This window comes from Rhinatrema bivittatum, chromosome 2 (assembly GCF_901001135.1).
Source record: "Rhinatrema bivittatum chromosome 2, aRhiBiv1.1, whole genome shotgun sequence".
NCBI classification, from domain to species: Eukaryota; Metazoa; Chordata; class Amphibia; order Gymnophiona; family Rhinatrematidae; genus Rhinatrema; species Rhinatrema bivittatum.
Window position 1 is genome coordinate 249,580,814 of NC_042616.1, and position 20,531 is coordinate 249,601,344.

General features: G+C 43.1%; 1 protein-coding gene across 1 annotated transcript in view; it reads left to right on the plus strand.

The window, feature by feature from the left end:
• Positions 1-20,531, plus strand: part of TRIM71 (tripartite motif containing 71) — a 234,923-nt gene that overhangs the window by 149,684 nt on the left and 64,708 nt on the right. Inside the window, exon 2 of the mRNA XM_029589401.1 lies at positions 13,135-13,302. Within this exon, the coding sequence (XP_029445261.1) occupies positions 13,135-13,302 (168 nt within the window). The remainder of the gene's footprint in view (positions 1-13,134; positions 13,303-20,531) is intronic.

A 20,531-nucleotide genomic window follows, 5' to 3' on the forward strand; every position in this document is an offset into this window, starting at 1 on the left:
CCGTTAAGCCCGTTTAAAACGGGCTACATTACATTTTTTTTTCAGTCCATTTTCTAACACAGCACCCTTCTACACTTTTTCTCCCTCTCTTCCCCTTCCCCTCGTTCACTCCTCCCCTTTCCTCCACTCAGTCTTACTCACCCTCTGTCTCCCACTGCCTCCTTCCCCTCACTCCCACCTCTCTCCCCTTCCCTCAGTCACTCCCCATCCCATCCCCTTCAGCCCTCCTCCACTCCCTTTTTCTCTGCTCCACAACTTCTTACCCTTCCACTTACTCACATCCCTGTCTCTCACCTCTCCCTCATTCTCCCTCTCCCCTCACTCTTCCCCACCCCTACCTCCCTCCCACACACTCACCCACTCCTCCCTCCCTCTCCCTCAGTCCCTCCCCCTCACTCAGTCCCTCAGTCCCTCTCACTCAGTCCCTCCTTCCCACTCTCTCCCTCCCTCCCCTCTCTCTCTCTCCTCCCTCCCTCGCTACTGGCCGCCGCTGCTGCCGACGCCGCCGCTGCCACTCGACGCCGCCATGTTTTTTTTTCCTGACGCTGGCTTAGACCGACGTGCTCGCCCGCACATGCGCGGTAGAGCTGGTCTCTACTGCGCATTTGCGGCACGTCGGTCAACCTTCAATTATTAGGTTGATTTTTTTCTCTTCCTTTTTGTTTTGCCCCCCCCTCCCCGTTTTTAGAGCATTTTTCTGTTTAATCATTCATAATAAGGCCCTGGGGTTGCCATGCTTCTCTGTTTCTGGCCATTTAATCTGCAGTATATTCTTCCTGTACAGCTAATGGAAATTCATCTCCACACTGGAGAATAGATGCTACTCAAAACTTTGGGGGAGGGAGGAGAAAACATGAGAAACTATTTAAAGTGAATTCATAACTACTGGGGCTTTCTCCCCTATTTCATATCATTCGCCCAGCCATCTTGGCAGCTGCCAGAAACTACATCCCTCGGGGGGGGCTCTCAAGTCTAAGCACGGGGGAATTGTTGTAAGATGTCTTGGATGCTCTCCCTTCTCACGGGCCACGGACGCCGTCTCTGCAGCATTCCCTGCCCTCACTGGCCCAGGGAGCAGAAGATATGATCCGGGTCTTTCCACAGAGCAGTCCGGGGCACTGCCATCGAGCCACTGGCCTGCTCCTCGATTTATTTTTTTTAAATCACTGGGGAGGCGGGAGGGGGCCTCGTCTTTGAGGCTAACCCTCAGCACTCTTCTTTCGTAAGCTGTACTCGCCGAGAGTGGTCTTCCCTCCCTCCCCCCAGCGTTTTGAGTGCCTCGTCTCCGTGATGCGTCTCAGCCCCTTTCAGCAAGACACTTGAAACCGGAGTCTCCTGTACTGTGGGCCAAGCCAGAGGGGAAGATATATATTAAAACCTTCTTTCGTTTAATCTCTTAAGAAGTAAAGGCAAGAAACCAAAGCCGTTTTGCTTTTTTTTCCACCCTTTTTTCACATATGCTGCCCAAGAAACAGCTGTGAGGTTCTCCGCCAGCCCCGATTCATCTCTGAATAGAAACAAGCAGTGAATACCACGTGGTAGAATATTACTATAGCAATCCTGAGATGCTTATGCAGAGCTTTTTATTTTTCTTTTGTGTTAAATGTTAGCGGTCTAATTCTTTTTCTAAAATCCATTTTCAGCCACTGTGAACATGGCGGGTGTCGTGCAGCTTTAGGGATCCCCCTTTCCCTAGCTAACTGAGTTGCCCTGAAAGCATTACCTGCTTGTTAAATCGATTTTTTAATATTTAAAATGCATTCTTGTTACCTTTGTTTTACCTGCTGGTTTAAGAAGTTTTGGGACTAGTGGTTTTTGTGCCTTCCATGCAGCGTTGTGCCTACAGAGTATCATGGTAAATCTTTTGTGACGGTGAGGGGAGGGGGGTCACTCATCGATGACTGAAGCCATAGAACTTAAAAAGAAACCAGACCTGCTTAATGGCCTTTTATGTAATAAAGCTGTGATATGTGAGGAGAGGGAGAGTGGATAATCCGGTAAAACTCTCTGGAAATGTTTGATTTTTTTTTTTGTACACCTGTTCAGCTACTTCTGTTTACTTATTTTGAAACGAAAACAGAGACACAGAGAAAATGACATCGGATGAGGAGGCGCACAAGGCCAATATAACTTGCCCATTCCTGATGCAGAGCCTACCTGATTTTTGGCTTTTCTTTCGCTTTCTTGCATCTGAGGGTCTTCTGAGCTTGACCCATACTCCTTTGAATTTTTAGTGTTTTGACCTCTGTGACCTCCATTGTTAGGCTATCCCCCCCACTTTTTCAGTTAAATAAATATGGGGAAAATTTTCCTATTTAAAATAATTTATAGCCTGCTAAGCGGATTACAATACATAACCCAAAATTCATACAAAATCAATACAAAAAAAGTCATAACATCCTAATAAGAGATTACATTGCCTTGACACCAAGCCCCACCCCAATAAAAGCTTCTTGTAATAGGGCAGCTTCACATATTTTGCTCTTTCTAGTATTGGGACTGATTTTGCTATTTTTAAGCTGGAAGTCAATGATTTTGTTATCGCAAAGGATTTTTTTAAATGTGGGTTACCAGTATCATGAAAACCCCAATATTAAATTTTCTAGTATAATTTTATACAAAATAGAGATTTTTTTGTTATATAACCCAAAACTTTTTTTTGCTCTTATTATAGGTTTTGGTTTCTTCATCCTATGTTCAATATTAGAAAAAAATTATAAAAAATTTATTTTTTTAAAATAAAAAATATGTTCATTGTATTAGACTATGGAAATTTATTTCCTGCTATTCTGTTTAATGTAAACCGGTATGATTTACATCGGATGTAAGAATGTCGGTATATAAAAATTATAAATAAATAAATATGTATTTTTTAAACAGATCTGTAATTATAATTTTTTCCATTTACATACATTGTTAAAATAAGCAAGAAATCAATTTTAAAAATGTCTTAACTGCGGTAATATTTTAGATGGGGTACAGTAAACATTCACAGTATTCATACATAATATACAAAACAATCTCTTAACAAACCATTCGGTGTCTTCTACTTCTATTACTATTATTATTATTACTCCTGTTATTTCTAAGTCTGTCTTTGAGCCCTGATGACCTCTTATTCAAAACGTCCTTCCTTATCCTGCTACAACCAGTCTAGTTGTGTGGGTTATTACGGACTAGTATTTTGATAGAGGGGACACCTTTTTCTGTGACATTGACACAGTATATAGGATGATGCAGTTCAATCAAAGACCAGTATTCTTTGTCTCTAAGAGATGATAGCGCATACTGGACTGGTTCAGCAGGATCCCAGCTCCTAGGCTTTGGTTTACAGCCTCCCCCTGGTAGAATATTCACAGCTTTGCTCCAAGGGCGGTTGCTCACTTGGTGGGGTAGGCCATGGCTCCTAGGGAAACATCTTTTCTATATTCCTAGTTATGTAGGTTAAGCTCCCTAGGTTTTGTCCCAGGCTGAGTTACCCTTCTTATCTGGCTCCCCAGGGGCCTGGCAGAACTTAGGAGGAAAAATGGGAGTCAATTCAGGAAGGGATTCTTGAAAAATGGGTGTCTCCTGTTTTGGGGTGTGGTTTTTTTTTTTTTTTTTTTTTTTTTATCCCTTAAGACATCCATAAACCTCCCCACCTCTCCTTTTCCTGGCTCTGTTTTTTGACTTTCTCCAAACTTCAAATGCTCCAAGGAGAGAGAAGTAGCTTCAGGAGGGGGTAAATTGCCCATTTGCTTTTCGTGGGTATGAGAGCAGAGGCATCATCCACAATGCAATGTGGGGCTATGTTGCCTTCCCCCCACTTTCCTTTTTTTTTTCTAGTGAAAAGAGGCATATCTGAGGTAGAATCTCTATCTTCAAGGGCGATATTTTCTGTTGCACAGACGTATCTGGTTAGCCCTATGTCCAAGTAGGGCCTCCAGTGTGGGAGCTATGTGAGCTGTTGCATAAGCAGCATAGCCAGCTCCTAATGCCCCACTTGTGACAGAAGGGTCAAACGGGGGGGAAGCAGTCAAGGGAATTTGTTTCCCCTCCCGTGCAGTTGAGAATCTGGTGGCTTCAGGGATTTTAATGGGGAAAGGCGAGTGGTGCGCTCTCTCCTCCTAATGAGGCCCAAGTGGCAGCAAGAATTGCCACCATTTATAATCTTCCACAAAGGCCGGTTCCCTTCCATGGGGCCCCTTAGCATATGCTGTTTCTGGTCTTTTGGGCACCTCATGTTATCCCCAGAGGTGAAGTCAAATGGGGGTCCCTGACCCTTCCTATCAAAAAGGCTTTTATTGCTTGAATTTTTACCTTTTTGCACCAAATCTTCTGTGGCTGTATGGAGACCTGATGGAGGAGGGGCTTTTGGAATTGAGGATTACCCTATTCACTCCTTCCTAGGGAAGATCCTTAGCTAAGCAATCTAGGTTCATGAGAGAAGCACTTGAGTTGGCTGGCGGGGGGGGGGGGGGGATTTCTCCAAAGACTCCTATGGATTTGGGAGTAGAGGAAGAACTGGAGGTGGACAGTCCTTTAGGATCCTCAGTGGAAGGCGGTGTCTTCCTCAAGAGGACAGTTCTGTCATTTTGCTTCCTCATGAGGAGGAAGCGGCCTTTCTTATCTTTCAGATTGTTACATCCCTCTGAATGTTGGATGGCAAGGTTGAAAAGGGTTCTTGAAGGAGATCCCATCCTCTAGGGCAGTGGTTCTCAACCCTGTCCTGGGGACCCCCCCAGCCAGTCGGGTTTTCAGGATATCCACAATAAATATGTATGAGAGAAAATTTGTATGTTATGGAGGCAGTGTATGCAAATTTTCTCATGCATATTCATTGTGGATATCCTGAAAACCTGACTGGCCGGGGGGGTCCCCAGGACAGGGTTGAGAACCACTGTTCTAGGGGGTTCTTAAACTTTCTAAAGCCTTTCTTTCTAATCCATAAGTCAGTGGAGGACATGGTCCTGTCAGAATGGTAGTCCCTTGAGGGAGGGCTGAAAGCAATGAGGACAAAAGAGGTCAAAGAGCATCTTTTCCAACTGAGTCTATGCCCTTGTCTCAGACATCACTCACAAGACAACTGTCCTGGTGGAAGTGAGCACTGCCATCAATGAGTGTCTCAAAGAATTGTTTTGCCTCCATGACCTTGGCATTTCAGGTCTTCATCTGTGGGGTATATGTGGCTTGGGCAGTGTTATTGGGTGTAGCAGTTCCCAGAGTCAGGAGTTAGCCCAGAATGAATCTGAGCTTGCTTTTTGGTAGACTCATTGTATGACCTTATGTGGATCTCCTCCAAGTCAATGGCCTTAGTGGTCACAGCCAAGAGACTATTATGGCTGTGGCACTGGGTGACAGATAACAGAATCCATGGCCCTTCTTAATAAACATAAGAAATGCCATCATACTTTCATAAGGAAATTATGTGGCGAGAATTGGGAAAGTTAGTCAAAGACATAGAGGAGGCTAATCCTCAGAAGTTTCCGGAGGATAGATGCCAGTCCACCTTCCAGAATGGCTGAGTTTGTGGTTGTTTTAAGGATGCTAGAAAATACAAGAAGTCCTTCTCCAGTATGATGAAATTTAGGGAAAGAATTCAGCCCTTTTATGGAGCCGAAAAGGCGTGTCCGTGCTGGTTCTTCTGAGTAAATCATTTTCAGTTCAGAGCCTTCTCCTTTGGTAGCACCAAGGACCTTCACCAAAGTTATGGTGGTGGTTGTGGCCTTCCTACACAAGGAAGGGACCATGGCTAATAAGGGCCATATCATTTTAGGAAGATCAGCTGATCTCAACCAGATTTCTACAGATCTTGGAAGGCTTAGGTTGGGTAGTGTTCTTGTTTCCTTCACAGTCTCTGGAATTTCTAGGCGTTCTTTTTGATACTGGAGTCAGCCATGTTCTGATTCAGAAAAGAATAACTAAAATTCCATTAGGTGCAAAATTTTTCTTAAAAGGCCACAGGGTTTGGAATTTCCCTTAGCTCTTGGGTTGGATGGCTGTCATCTTGGATTTGGTTCTGGGGGTCGGGGGTCTTGTGTGTCCTCTGATCTCTGAAATTGCAGTTCTACATAGTACAGCTCCTACTTCCACTGACTGTTAGGGAGAGTTCATCATGGTGAGCTTGTCCAGGAAATCTCTCCAAAGGGAATTTGAAGAGGCCTGTTTCAAGAGGTGATTCTCGTAGGAAGTTCTGATTTATTTGTGTCTTATGGTCTGGTCATTGAGAGGCCACATTTGTGTAGGAAAGGTTATCCTTACCCTTACAGCAGTGACTTTTTTACCCCGTTAAGATCCATAGGAATTCTACTATTTTGGATTATGTCCAGGTCTGGTGTTTGTAGCATTTCTCAGTTGTCCTGGGGCCTGAGGGGGAGATTTTTTTCTTTATATCTTATTTTATTATTTTTTATTTAATCCATTTTATATTCTATTTCAATATATATTCAATGTGGATTACATCTTTACATACATAAAAATTATAGACAAATATACTTAATAAAACAAGGCTAAAATTGCAATAAAAATATCTTAAGAAATACATCTCTAGATTTAGGTGGCTTGGCAAATCATATAAGATCTTTTTGTGCAGTTTATTTTTTTACGTCAACAAAAGAGCTTACAATTCTAATAAAATTGCACTGAATGAACTGCTGTGCAGTAGGGATGTGCAGCCATTTGAAATGTTTTTTTCTGGATTGAAAAAGCTGATTTTTGTGTTCCATTTTGGAACAGAGTCAGTGGTGCTTCCAAAAAGAATGAAATTTTCATTTGAATTACTGCTCGCAAACTTCTGAAAAGTATGTAATTGCACGCACAAAAAAAAACATTTTGTCTGCACACAGCTGAAGTTGTGCACAAAAAAAGGCAGCACCTTCATGCGTGCACAACTTTGAAACTACCCTAGAGATGTGCTGTGAAAGGGTGTTCGTTTTTGTTTTGCACGCTAAATCCCAATTAGTGGTCACTGTTTAATTTGGTGTGCTGAGATGGCATATATTTCCCATCGCTCTTACTGAGGGAGGAAAACAGTTTTTTACAGAGCAGAAAATTCTGGCAAAATAAATGGCCAGAGGACCCCAAAGCAAGTTACAAGCAAATGAGTTATAAGTCTGAGAGATCCAAGGGGTTGTTAGTCATGGGACTCTGGGGGTAGGGTCTCTTGAGAAGCAGGGTGGGTGAAACCTCCAGTGCCATTTAAATAGCCAGAGAAGAGGAGAAGCCTTTTCCAGCAGCTGCTGGAAGCCAAGCAGAGCAAGTTTCAGAGAAGGTATTTTGTGAGAGGGGTATGTGAACTGCATGAGGAGGAAAGGCTGCCAAGGCCTGAAACTGTTCTGTTAGAAAATCATTGCTAGAAATCAGGGCTGTGAGAGGCTGCAGCTGTCTGAAATAGAGAACCTGTCTCTGAACTTTGATATAATTGCTGCAATGGGGGGAGGGAACTGCCACAAGAGCCAGGGTGCAACTGACTAAAACAGACCCGATTCACAGTCTTTGATATCATTGCTGCAGCAAGGGAGGGAACTGGTACAGTCAACTGAGGTACTAGAAGAATATTATAATGAATCCGTAGAAGAAAGATTGTGACCTGGGGTTAAAAGCAGGGGGGTGGAGGGGGATGTTGGAGCTTGGCTTCACCGAGGGACAGCGGTTTTGACTCTGGGAAGTGATTGAGTAAAACTGACACAGGTGCTGTGGAAGAGATCATGGCTTAACTTTGTCACTCTACTTGGTTTGTGGAGGTGGGAAGGAGCAGTTGGCTGCCTCGAATTAATAACTTATTTGCTTATGTTCTGGAGGTGTTCTCCATAGTTGCTTATTTCATGTAAATATTCCATTTGTTCCTCACTGCTGGATGGGAAGAAGTGCATTGACTCTTGCAAGTTGTATAGAGCGACTATTGCATGAACACTGCACATTTTTTTAAGAACATTTGCACTTGCTAGGTTATGACCTTCATCATGCATTGCATGATTAACTAGCTGTCTAGTTCCAAAAGCAGAAAAAAAAAATCGTTTGATTGCTTGTGTTTGCCATTGGCACAGATATATATTTAATCAGAAAGCATCTTGTGATGCAGTAAACTGCTGAAGTAGCTGTAGCATTCACAGTTTGATCTAATTGAATTTGATCAATAGTGTTTACTGATTTGTTTATTGGTCATACTAAAATATATATTTCAACTTGCTATCCTGTTCCGCAGAAGCACAGGGGAAGCTCCTGTTTCCTCTGACCCACCAGCTGGATGCCAGGATGAAGGATAAAGTGGTTTCATATGAGACACAGGATGCCCCTCTGTTCTGCTGGATGTGGCCAGTGAGCAAGTTTGAGTCAGGATGTGGAATAGAACCAGAATGATTGTAGGGGAAAGAATCAAGAATTGGTATGTTTGGGAAGCAGAAGGGGGTGTGGTGCATGACCTGCTCTTCCAACCCAAAGAATCTAACTCCATCCCTCTTGACTTCAGCATCAGAAAGTAACTAGAGTCCTCAAAATATAATTTTGCCTATTGCTGCTTTGATTTTGTTCTATGTAGCCCCGTTCCCCCTTCATTGGGGGTCTCCTTTGGTGGCTGCAGGAGTGATCAGCCAACACTTCTGCAACCCCAGAATACTCAAACAGGATTGAGTCCAGCAGGAACCAGCAAAAGTGGGCAGCCCAAGGGGAGACTTGCACTAACTGGGGAGGGGGGGGGGGGGAATTCCTCATCAAATTGTTCTTCCAAAACAGATTAAAGTCCATATCAAGCAGAATAATAGTAGGGGGGAAAAGAAACTTCAGGAGCAAAAGTGCAAACAATTCCTCACTTCCAAATCTCCAACTCCATCACAGATGTTACTCAGTTTATCCCAAGCTGTGGGCTTCCCAAACCAAACAAAAAAATCCCCACACCTCAGAGGCGCGCTCTCCTTTCCAGAAACCCTTCCTTGGCTTTTTCAGGATGCTCGGCCTTTACATTCTTAACCATTTGAATTATTTCATCAGGTGTGAGCCTCGGCCTGCTTCACTTTCCATTCCAGGCCCCTGAATCATGGGAATCTCAGTCCCAGCTCCACTGCTCCTCAGTAAATCCAAAAGAGCAACTGCTCCCAAATGCACCTTCTATAACTTCCAACTCATCCCCTATTAGGGTGGAAGGAGCTTGTTATCACTTTGCTGCTTGTGCACACTTCTAGAACGTCCTCCACTCTGGAAAATTCCTCATTATAACCAGGGCTGGTACAAGAATATTTGGAGGTCAGTATTCAGCTCTGGCCGTTTAAGTAACTTAGCCAGCTATGACTTATCCAGCTAAGTTACAAGGGATATTCAGCGGTCATGGTGCTACTTAGCCAGATAAGTTAAATCCAGTTAAGTTAATTAGCTCTTAACCAGATAAGAACGAATATCTCTACTTACCTGGTTAAGTTAACCAGATAAGTAGCGCTGCCCAGATCTGCCCACTGCCTGCCCACAAATTGGCCGGCTAAAAGCAGGATAAGTGACTTAACAGGCTATCTAGTGGCCACTAATTTTCAGCGGACGGCTAGATAGCCGGATAAGTCCTGCTTATCTGGCTATCCAGTACTAAACATGCTTTCAATATTGAGCCCTTGATGCCTTAGGTGAATCTTTGGTCATTCACCCCCTTCCAACCTAGCTATTGGTGGAAGCTCCAGCACAGTGCTTCCTCTTACTGGTGGCAGTGGCCCCAGCACAGTGCTCCCTCCTTTTGGTTTTGGCTCTGGTACAGCACCTCTCTGGACCTCATGCTGGCAGGATCTTGCCAAACCCAAAGTGTTGGCGCTCTAGGTGATTGCCTAGTTTTCTTGACGGGAAGCCCTGTCCCTGATTTTAGCCAGTACTCCAGTACACTTTATAGTAAGGCCTGAGCTGCCTTACATTTAGTATAATTTTCTTTTTTAACATTTGCATCCTGGACCCTGATTTCAAAATTTTCCTTCCCTGTGTGTTTTCTCTTCAGCTGTTTAGGCTGGTTTTGTGAATGGGGTGTGGTGCCTACCGTGCAGTAAAGATGAGAGATCGGTACAACACCCTGATTTACTCAACATTCTCAATGGTGAAAGCAGTTAAATCTCAGAGCTCCAACCTAATATTGAAAAGGAAAGTAATTGCTTTTTATTTTTTTTAAATTGCCCACAGGTATAAATGACCTGAGGATATTGCATTTGTTCTTAATGTGGGCAGATTTTTGCCGGAAAACAAAGCACCTAGTTTTGCAGTCCTGCCCGGAACATACTCTCCCCCCTCCCTGGAAACGCCTACCTCCAGTAAAGATGGGTAGGCACGCTGTACTTATAGCCAGATTGAGTGAGGGCAATTTAAAGGCAGCCGATCACTAGCTTTGAAAATCGGATAAACATCTTCGAAAACTGACCTTGTTTTGTGCACGAAAAATTAAGAATAAAAGATGGAAATCTTTCTATTTTTATTTTTAACTGCCAACTGAAAAGGTCTCAAGAATACCGCTCACAAACCGCAAATGGTATTCTTGGATTGTAAAAACCTGACTGTGGCTGCTCCCGACCTGCTTGCCTGCCTCTTAGGTGGTCAGGGCACTGCTCTCTAGAATGGAATTGGCAGGAATGAGTGCTAGACTGGGGGCCAAGATGCACCTTGCTCCTGCTCCAACCCCCCTCGCCACCCTTCCTGTGTGAGTTTCTTTTTCAAACAGGAGGAGGGGCTGTGGGGACCATAAGTAAGCAAGTTCCTGCCAGTTCTGTTCTGGAGAGAACCGCTCTGCGCGCCTCTGCTGGAGAAGAGGGGGAGGGGAGACGTGAAAGCTGTGCAGGCCTGGTTTTTGCCTAATTTTCAAGGGTTGGCAGTCGAATTGACAGGCAATTGTGTTCTAGTACTGCTCCTTTGACTTACAAATCAGCTAGCTCACTCGGAGAAGATGAAATACTCCCTCGGGGTGGGCGGGGGTTTTGTGGCACTGAAGGAGGGAAACGATTGTTTAATTAAAGTTCTTTTCTTATTAGTTTTGGGGGCTTTCTGATGGATGCCTTAGCCCCGACCCGCCCTCCAGCCTTCCCACTATGTGTATTGGAGTATTGTGGTGGAAATGAGTCTGCCAGATGGGCTCGGCAAGATAGCTCACTGTCCCTGAAGAGGAGCTCAAAAGTTCTCTTGGCGTGCAAAGCCCCAGTTTTTAAAAGGCCTTGTACAGGAACTGCGAGCCACTTTTAGTATTTCCTGGGGCGGCCTCTAGCCTTTGCTGACCACTTTTATTAACAGCTTCTGGCCGTTATTGAACGTTGCCATTGCACGTTTCAGCTTGCCGGTGTGACTAGGCTGAGCTGCTCCTGTAACTTAAACGAGAGGCGGCTTCCCTTGGTCCTCGGCAGTATTGGAAGTCGCGCTGCGGTCTTCTGTCTTTCTCTTGATTCTGGCAGCTCTTAAAGGGGACATTATTAACACGTTCAAGGATTTCTTTTTTTCTTCTTGTGTTTGATTGCTGCGCACTCTTATTTTACACTATGCTGGGTTTTTTGTTTTTTTGGGTTTTTTTTGTTTTGTTTTTTTTTTTTTACAGTTCCTTAACTTAGAATGTACTTTTCTCTCCCAGATTGCTATAAATGGCATGTTTTGGGAAAAAAAATAATTTATTTTTAATAAAGACTTCTTGAATGAATTCAGCATTTCCCATTATGTACTGTACGTGGGACCTACTTGAAACATGACAAAATCACAGCATACACTAAAATATGAAGTGCATTTTCAATTTTTAAACATTAGACTCCTGTCCCACCCCGTGCTACTCACACACATGCTGTGTTTACTGCTGTAAATGTGCTACAACTTAAAATGTCTCAACTTTCAATTACAATTTGAATTGCTAATTCGACCTGAAGTGAAAAGCTGTAGTCCCCCTTTCTTGCTGGTTATAATTCTTGAATTTTGTGTGCCTGTATGAAGATAGCACTGTCATTTTGCCCAGCTTTGTCAAGTCTTTTTTTTTTTTTTTTTGGTAAAGCTGTAATAGCTGGATTCTTCAGAGTATTAATGTGATCACTTGTAGAGGACCTGTGTCTGTTTAGTCGGATTGACAATGGTAGGGGTGACTTGAGGAGGGGCTTGTTTAAAAAAAACAAACAACCCAAAACTCTGGAATGAAATGAAAATTAGAATAGGAAAGGGGGAGTTAATTTTGATTTAAACAACCAAATGAATCTTCATTTTTGGTTTAAGGCTGCATTTCCAGTACTGACTAGAGTACCTACATAATAAACAGTATATGACAAGGTGGCAATTACTGTTAACCAAGGGTGCTTTATTGATTGAACCTTTTTTCAAAGAAATGAAGCAAGTGCAGTTATGAGCTAGAGCATTTTCCATAGTAGTGCCAACTCTATGGTATATGCTCCCAACTGATATCAGGATGGAAAGAAATTATTATTATTATTATTTTTCCAAAGAATGTAAAGCCTGGTTTTGACCAATAATTTGATGATACCCTTAGGTTGGGAAAGCAGGATTGTAAGTTAAGCCCTATGGGAGCCATATATGGGTAGTTGTCAGCCTTAATGTTGTGGTGTTATATATTTTGGTTGTGTATTGTTTTTATTATGCATATTTTTATTGCACAGGTGCTTCAGACAGCCCCGACTGAAACGGGGAGCAGTAAATAAGTAACTTTAAATAAACTGTAAGAATACTTTCCTTGTTTCTCAGCTAATACCTTTTTAATTGACTTATATCCTAGATGGCAGGTACAGCCCTCCAGGACAGTGCAGCATAACCTGCTTTATTTTCGTACCTGTGTTCCTTACCCGTGCTTATTTTCCACACCTGTCTTTTACACCTACCTTTCCTTGTCTTATACTACAACAAGAATTGCAAGAAGTTTGCTGTCAGGTTTTTTTTTTTTTAATATTACCACAAAAAGCAAATTCTGGATTTTAAGTTTCTCAGTGTTGGCTGATGTATTTTCTCCTGAGGACAGAAACCATTTAGACTGAAATTCTTCTGGGTGATGGTTTGCAGAGAGGAGCAAACGGTTTCCATTACCAGTGTTGTGCTTGGCTACTGATTGCTTGCCTTCTCTGCTTTTTCATTGAATTTTTTACAACAATGGTGTGGCATACTGCTCTGTTGTGTTCCTTTTAGAGGTACCTGGTTCATGTCTGTTTTTCTTTTCCTGCTCTTCTCCAGGTGCTGCATTTCTACTGTGATACCTGCTCTGTCCCTATTTGCCGGGAATGCACCATGGGTCGCCACACTGGCCACAGTTTTATCTACCTCCAGGATGCTCTCCAGGACTCACGGGCTCTGACCATCGAGCTCCTAGCAGATGCTCAGCAAGGGCGCCAGGCTATTCAGGTGAATTTTCAAGAATCTTTGCATGCAGCAGTAGGCAATGGGCATGTGACTTCTTTTTACAAACATGGGCGATCCATGAAATGTGCGCATATTTACATGCACAAGCACTTGCCTGGGGTCCCCTGCCAAATCATTTTTCTACTGCTATGGATGGTATGTAAGTAATAAAATAAATCTAGGCTAGTCAGTGGGGTTCTAAGGGTTGATGCTAACAAGGTAAAAGGGAGGCTATTTATCTAAGGGGGGTTAAGAAGTACTATCCCTTACCTGGGCGAACTGGGAATGAACTGGGGAAACTGGTTGGTGCGTGTCTACTAAAATCCCCCCACTTATGCAGTAGAGGCAGCATTTGCACGCACATCCATATAAAATTGTGCATACATGTATGCACATACAACCTGTTTTATATCATGTGCACATATGTTATAAAACAGTCGCGTCCTTTAGCTCAAACTGGAACACACAGTACACGTGTGCCTGCAGGGCTGTTTCAAAGTTGCAATCTTGGAGAGTAATTTTCAAAAGGATTTACACACTGCAAACTGGGTATTGCACGTGTCAATGCACTTTACCCGTGTAAATGAGCTTTTGAAAATTGCTACATTATATCATTATTACATGCAGAGAGACCTCCTTTGAAAATTACCTCTTTAGTCACACAGTACTTGATTCACTAAGGGTTTTTCCCACAGATATGAAATGGGAGAAAAGCCTTAATGAGTCTGGCCCATGGTGAGTAGCGTAGAGCAATGCTTCTCAATATTTTAAAAAAATTTTGCAACAAACTTTTGAGCTTGCACAATCCTTGTGGCACGTGGAATCAAATGTCACATGATCCTGTCTCCACCCACATCACCTCTCCATGCAATGTGCAGTCCCTTTTTCCATGCTGCCAGCAGGAGATCAGTGCTTCATACCTGCTTCCATCTTCCTCCTTCTCCATTGTCTTTGCTCTAATGCAGGCATGGATTAATTTATAGTGCCTATGGGGGAGGGTTGGTCAAAGTTTAGAGTAGAGCTGGTGGTTCAGGAGGCAGGCCTGGCCTTAAGTTTTTTGATCTCCTGCTGGCTGGAAGGAGGAGGAAGAAAGTCACATAAGACATGTTGGGGAAACTGGTGTACAGGTAGGAACCGAAATACCAAAATTCACTCTGTTTCGCTCTTGGAGGTTCTTTGTTACATAGTACAGGTAGGAACTGAACCAGTCCCAAGGTTTCATAGCTTTCTGCCCCGCATAGTGAACCACAGTTATTAGAGCATGTCAGATTATGTTGTTAAAGGATATTACATTGATAGCAGCAAGATGACCGGCATGGGAGAGGTTGAGAGTTTTGAAGCATAGGAAAATCACCTCAGAAAATGCCATACCATTGGGATTAGCAATGAAACTGCACATCTTTATGCCATAGTGTGGAAATGCACACACTACCTGGAGAGCTATGGGTGAAATTTTTACTCATGCCAAAGCCTGACTGGCAACTGATGAAATGGTCTCTTGTCCTGAAAAGCTCAATTATCAATAAATCAGTTAGTTTATAAAGTACTGCTAGCCTTTGTTTTTGCTGCCATAGACTTAATACAGCAACCCCTCTTTATTTTTTTTTTTGTAAGATTATAAGATTTCCTGTTTTGAATAGTTTATGCATAGTATTAAATGTTTGTCTATATTTAATTATTCACACCAAAATGTCACTTATAATCAGTGCTTCTGATTTTAGGTTTTAACCAAATAACACTGTTAAAACACCTGCGATGTTAAAAGATAGAATATTGGATAAATGCTGGAAATTCATCACTCCTAGTACTCTTATCCCTCTCCTTGGAACCTCCACTCTGTGGGTTGTGGTGTTTTTTTTTTGTGCCTTTCTTGAGCTGGCAACTCAGTTGCACAAATACATGTATTTGCTTTCAGCTGGAAAAGATATCAGCCATAGTCTGCACCATGAAAACTGACTCTTTTGGTACATAAGAATTGCCATATTGGGTTGAAGCCCAGAATCCCGTTTCCAAAAGTGGCCAATCCAAGTCACAAGCACCTTGCAAGCTCCCAAACAGTAAATAAATCCCATACTGCTATCACGCAGTGATAAGTAGTAGCTATTCCCTAAGTTTACTTGGGTAGCAACAGTTTATGGACTTCTCCAGTAACGTGGCCAAACCTTTTTTTAAACCCAGCTATACTAAATGCCTTAACCACATCCTCCAGCAATGAATTCCAGACTTCAGTTGTGCATTGAGCAATAAAGAATTTTCTCCAATTTGTTTTGAATGTGCTGCTTACTAATTTCATGGTGTGTCCCCTAGTATTTGTATTTTTTGAAAGAATAAATAACTAATTTATATTTACCCATTCTAGTCCTCTCATGATTTTATACAGCTCTATCATATCCTCCCTCAGCTGTCTTTCTCCAAGCTGAATAGTCCTAACATGTTTAGCCTTTCCTCAAGGGAGAGCTGTTCCATCCTCTCTATCATTCTGGTCACACTTCTCTGTACCTTTTCCATTGCAACTATATCTTTTTTGAGATATGGCGACAAAAAATACACACAGTACTCCAGCTGCGGGCCTCACATGGAGTGATAAGGAGGCATTATAACGTTTCATTTTCAATTTCTTTCTTTATTCCTAACATTCTGTTTGCTTTTATGACCCACTCTGAATCGAGGATTTCAAAGTATTGTCTACTATGATGCCCAAATCCTTTTCCTAGGTGGTAATATGGAACTGGAAAATATCAACATTTGCAACTTATAAACAAACTAAAAGTAGAAGCTCTATTTATTATTGAATAATGATAAGATTTTATGACTTAGTGTCCTGGGTTTGTCCTAGTCTGTTTTATGGTTCCCTTGTTGAGGGCTGTGCATTCCATGGATGAGTGATTTTGAGATGTGACACAATAGGAATTGAATCTCACAATTAGCCTTTTCTAGCAATACATTCTTTGAAAACACATCACTGTTTGGATAAGCAACATGTGCTGCTGACAGAAAATGCTGATGCATTCCCCATCCTTTAAAAAATAAATAAATAAAGCACAAAATGCAGTCTCACACTCACAAAAACACCCCTAAGTGCTGGCCTTGTTGCTTACTTGCATTTATTGTATTCTTTTATCATATTGACAGTGCAAAGTATACAGCATCAGCTACCCGGATAGTATAGATATACAGTATCAAGACACCTCCCCATGTTCAAAGTCCTCATTGACTTTATGCATTTCCTCCTCCATGAGTGCTAGTCCTCTGTAGGGAGGGACCCCTGGTGCTCTCTGGCCATATCATCAAACCCAGTCTAAGCCAAGCATTGTGGCCAGACACAGAAGATGGTTGGTTTTTAATGGAGCTGTTCAAATAGGGGTTTCTCAAACTTTTAGCCAGTGTAACCCCATTGTAGTACTTAGAAATTTATATGACCTCAGAGGATGACCAAAACAAATTAGCAGGGATGCTACCCCCTCTGACACTATCACCTTCCCACACTCCAACTGATTCCCTCTCGTAACTTCCATCTTCTCCCTACAATTCTTTCCCTCAACCTCCACCTCCTCCAGTGGACCCCTTCCCCACCAGTGGACCCCCCCCCCATTCCAGCTGATCCCCTCTTATATCCCCAGTTCCCTCACCACTTCAGCCATCTCCTCTCTCTCACCCTCTCTAGTTTTTTGCAACCTCCAGCTGATCCTTTCACTCTTAAGTCCTTATTAAACCCCCCCAATGAATCCTTTGTCATTCCCTCTCTCTCTCTCTCTCCTTATCCCTATTCCTTCTCACCTCTTCCCTGCCAAACCTTGAGCCTCTCTTTCCCATATCTTCTTGCATTCCCCTCTCTCACCCTCTACAGATAATCCCTCTCTACTTGATCCAACCCTCAGACCCCTTCTGTATCTGATCCCACCTCCAAACATCCCCTTGGCCAAGGTCAGCAGCAACATTTTTCCTTTGGGTGAAAGGTGCTTGACAACTGGTGGGAAGAGAGAGGGCAGGGCGATGATAGCAACACACTCTCTTTTTGAGTAGGTTAAGTGATGGGTGAGGATAGAGGAGCAGTAGTAATCTCCACCGGCTCATGCACACTTAGGCTGAGGACCAGCTGTGAGCGGAGGGGAGAGCTAACAGTGATCTACAAGCACCAAAGGCATTAGTAATGAAAGTCAGCATGGGGCCTATAGGCTGGTTCAAACTCACAGGTCCTGCAATGGCCCTGATCCCTCCTCGTGCAAGACTTTACCACAGAAACTCATGTAAGAGCAGTGCCACTGGCAGGGGCTGTAAGCGCCTGCTGTCTCAAGGCCTTACTCTGACTTCCACTACAAATGCTGCAGCTGATAGCCCCTGAAGTGTGAAGCCATTTTGACGCACTTGTGTCCTCGGCTAAAAGTTTTGTGATCCTATTTGGGGGTCCCGACCCACAGTTTGGGAAGCCCTGGTTTAAATAGCTGTTACTCTTTAAAACAAAACATGGAGCCATGCAACGGTACAGGTTTAGCTTGTAAGGGAAGTTGCTTCTCCAGTCTAATTGGGAAGAAAGCGAGATGGCCACGCGTAGGGAAGATGGGGCAGTGGCAGGAATGGTGGTGTGGTACTCCACAGAACAGATGGTGGCTTTCATTGAAATGGACAATGGGGCCTGAAGTTGTGTGGAGATGGGCATACTGCAAAGGGAGGAAGGAGTTTCATAGATAAGGTAAAAGACTTCAAGACAAAAGGAGGCTGGGAGGGGAGGAGATGTCAGGACAAATTGAGTCCAAGATCTAGGAAGGACAGAGGAGTGCAGGGCTTTGAAAGAGAAGGAAAAGCTTGAATTTATTGTGGATCAATAGCAGTGAAGGGATTTAAAGAGGTGGAAGCTGACAGGTTTATGGGAGATGCATAGGATTCTTGCTGTTGCAGTCTGAAGGGATTGCAAAAGGGGCAGTGAGAAAACGACGAGAGCAGAGGGGAAATTTGTAATAGTTGAGGAAGGAGCAGTTCTTGACTGTTATGAAAGAAGAAATAACATAAAAGGAGTGGCCTAGTGGTTAGAGTAGTGAACTGGAAATCAGGATTCAAATCCTGCTTCTCCCATTTTGCACTCCTTGTGACCTTGAAAGTTACTTTATCTTCCATTGTAGGTACTTCTTGTATTTGAATATCTATCACCATTGTACAGTGTTACATACTTCCAGGATGAGAGCATCCCTGGTAGTAGTGGATGAATTCAGAAGTTCTAAAGTTGGGGGGGTCTCTCTGTGCATTCCACTGGATCAAGAAACTGTCTACTGACGCCCCCACCAAGGGGTGGGAAAAAAATGCTGAAGCAGCGTGGATGAGAGTATCGTGATCTTCAGTGAAGAGTGGTCTAAAAATTAACCACCTGGAGGTACGAGCCATCCACTGCGCTCTAAGGGCTTTCTCTCATATTCTTTCAAGAAAGAGAATATTAATCTAGACTCACAACCAAGTGGCTGTTTTCTACATAAATAAGCAGGGGGGTTCAGGCCCCCCTGCCAGGAAGCCTTCCGAATCTGGTTGTGGAGAAGAAAAACAACCGATAAGGGCTGTATAACATAGTCTGGGTAAAACAAATAAGCATGGGTGTAGCTTGCTTATTGCGGCGGCTACTGCCCCTAACTAATCAAGCTTGATATTTCACTTGGATGCAGCTCCATCACTGCTCTCTACATTAATGGTGGGGGTGGAAGGGAAATAGAACCAAGAGCTAAGAGAAACAGATAAGTATGAGAGAAAAAATGTGTGAAGCTTGCTGGGCAGACTGGATGGGCCATTTGGTCGTCTTCTGCCGTCATTTCTATGTTTCTATGTCATATGGCCCATTTCCAGGTAATATGCCTACCAGGAATCCAAAACACATTGGCAGATTGCCTCAGCACAGTGTTACAACTGCATGAGCAGTCCCTGAATCAAAAGATCACAAATAACTTGTTCAGTTGCTGGCGAAAATTAGTGAACGATCTGTTCACTTCACAAAACAGAGGTTGAAGTTCTTCTCCATCCAAATAGTTTCAGATCAGCTCCTGATTTTTTTTTTTTTTTTTTGCTAGAATAGAGCATCTGTCTTTACTATGCATACCCACCAATTCCTCTCATTGCCAGGTCCTTCCAGACAAGAGTAGGATAATCTTCGTAACACCAGCATAGCCAAAGCAAATGTGATATCTATATATCATATGGTTGTCAATTCAGTCTCTGGTTCCAATGGGCATGTCTGTCTCAAAACACTGGGGAAAGGCAGACTCTGCCATCTGAACATGCCAGCACTGGCCCTCACAATGTGGATGTTGAACATGTAGTAGTGTCCTCCTTCCCAAAGAGGTGGAGGATGTTTTGCCTTCCTCCAGGAAACCTTCAGCCATAAGATCCTATGGCTTCAAATGGAAGAGGTTGACTAGTTGGGCTGTTTTTCATTTGCCCCAAAGGATTTGCTTCAGTAGCTATTCTTCCTCTTGTCTTCAGGCCTTAACACCTCTTCTGTCAAAGTTAATCTCTGTACCATTGCAACATATCACCAGCAGGTAGAAGGGGTTCCAATCTCTCTCTCTGCCCCATAGTATCAAGACTCAGGAAAGGACACTGGCTTTCCAAGCCTCTAGACAGTAAACTTCTAGTGCCTTGGGACCTCAGCGTAGTCTTAGCTCAGCTCATGAAACATTCTTTCAAACTTCTCAAGTTGGTGGACTTGAAGTTTTTCATCTGGAAAGTGTTTCTCATAGCTGTTACTTCGGCACAAAGAATAAATAAATTACAGGTTCTGGTTTTATATTCACCATACTTTCAATTTTTTCAAATTAGGATTGTTCTACAAACTCATCCTCAGTTCCTTCCAGAAATGGTAATCGCATGAATCAAACCATTGCTCTACCTACATTCAGTCAAAGACCACATGCACACAAAACAGGCTCTTCACTCCTTTGGACTGTAAGAGAGCCCTGACATATTACTGAACGAGAGCTCATCCTCCCTGTCAAGCTTCTCAGTTGTTCATGTCCTTGGATCTCAATAGATTGGGAATGGCAGTTGCCAAACAAACTCTATCCAATTGGCTAGCGGACTGTATTGTGCACTGTTATGTACTAACCAGTCTTCAGATTAGACTGTCAAGGCTCTTAAAGTGAGAGCCATGGCAACTTCAGTGGCTCATTTCAGGGCCACTTCCGCTGAAGACATCTTCAAAGCCGCTATTTGGCCTTCTGTGCACACTGTCATGTCACACTAATCTCGGGACAGTA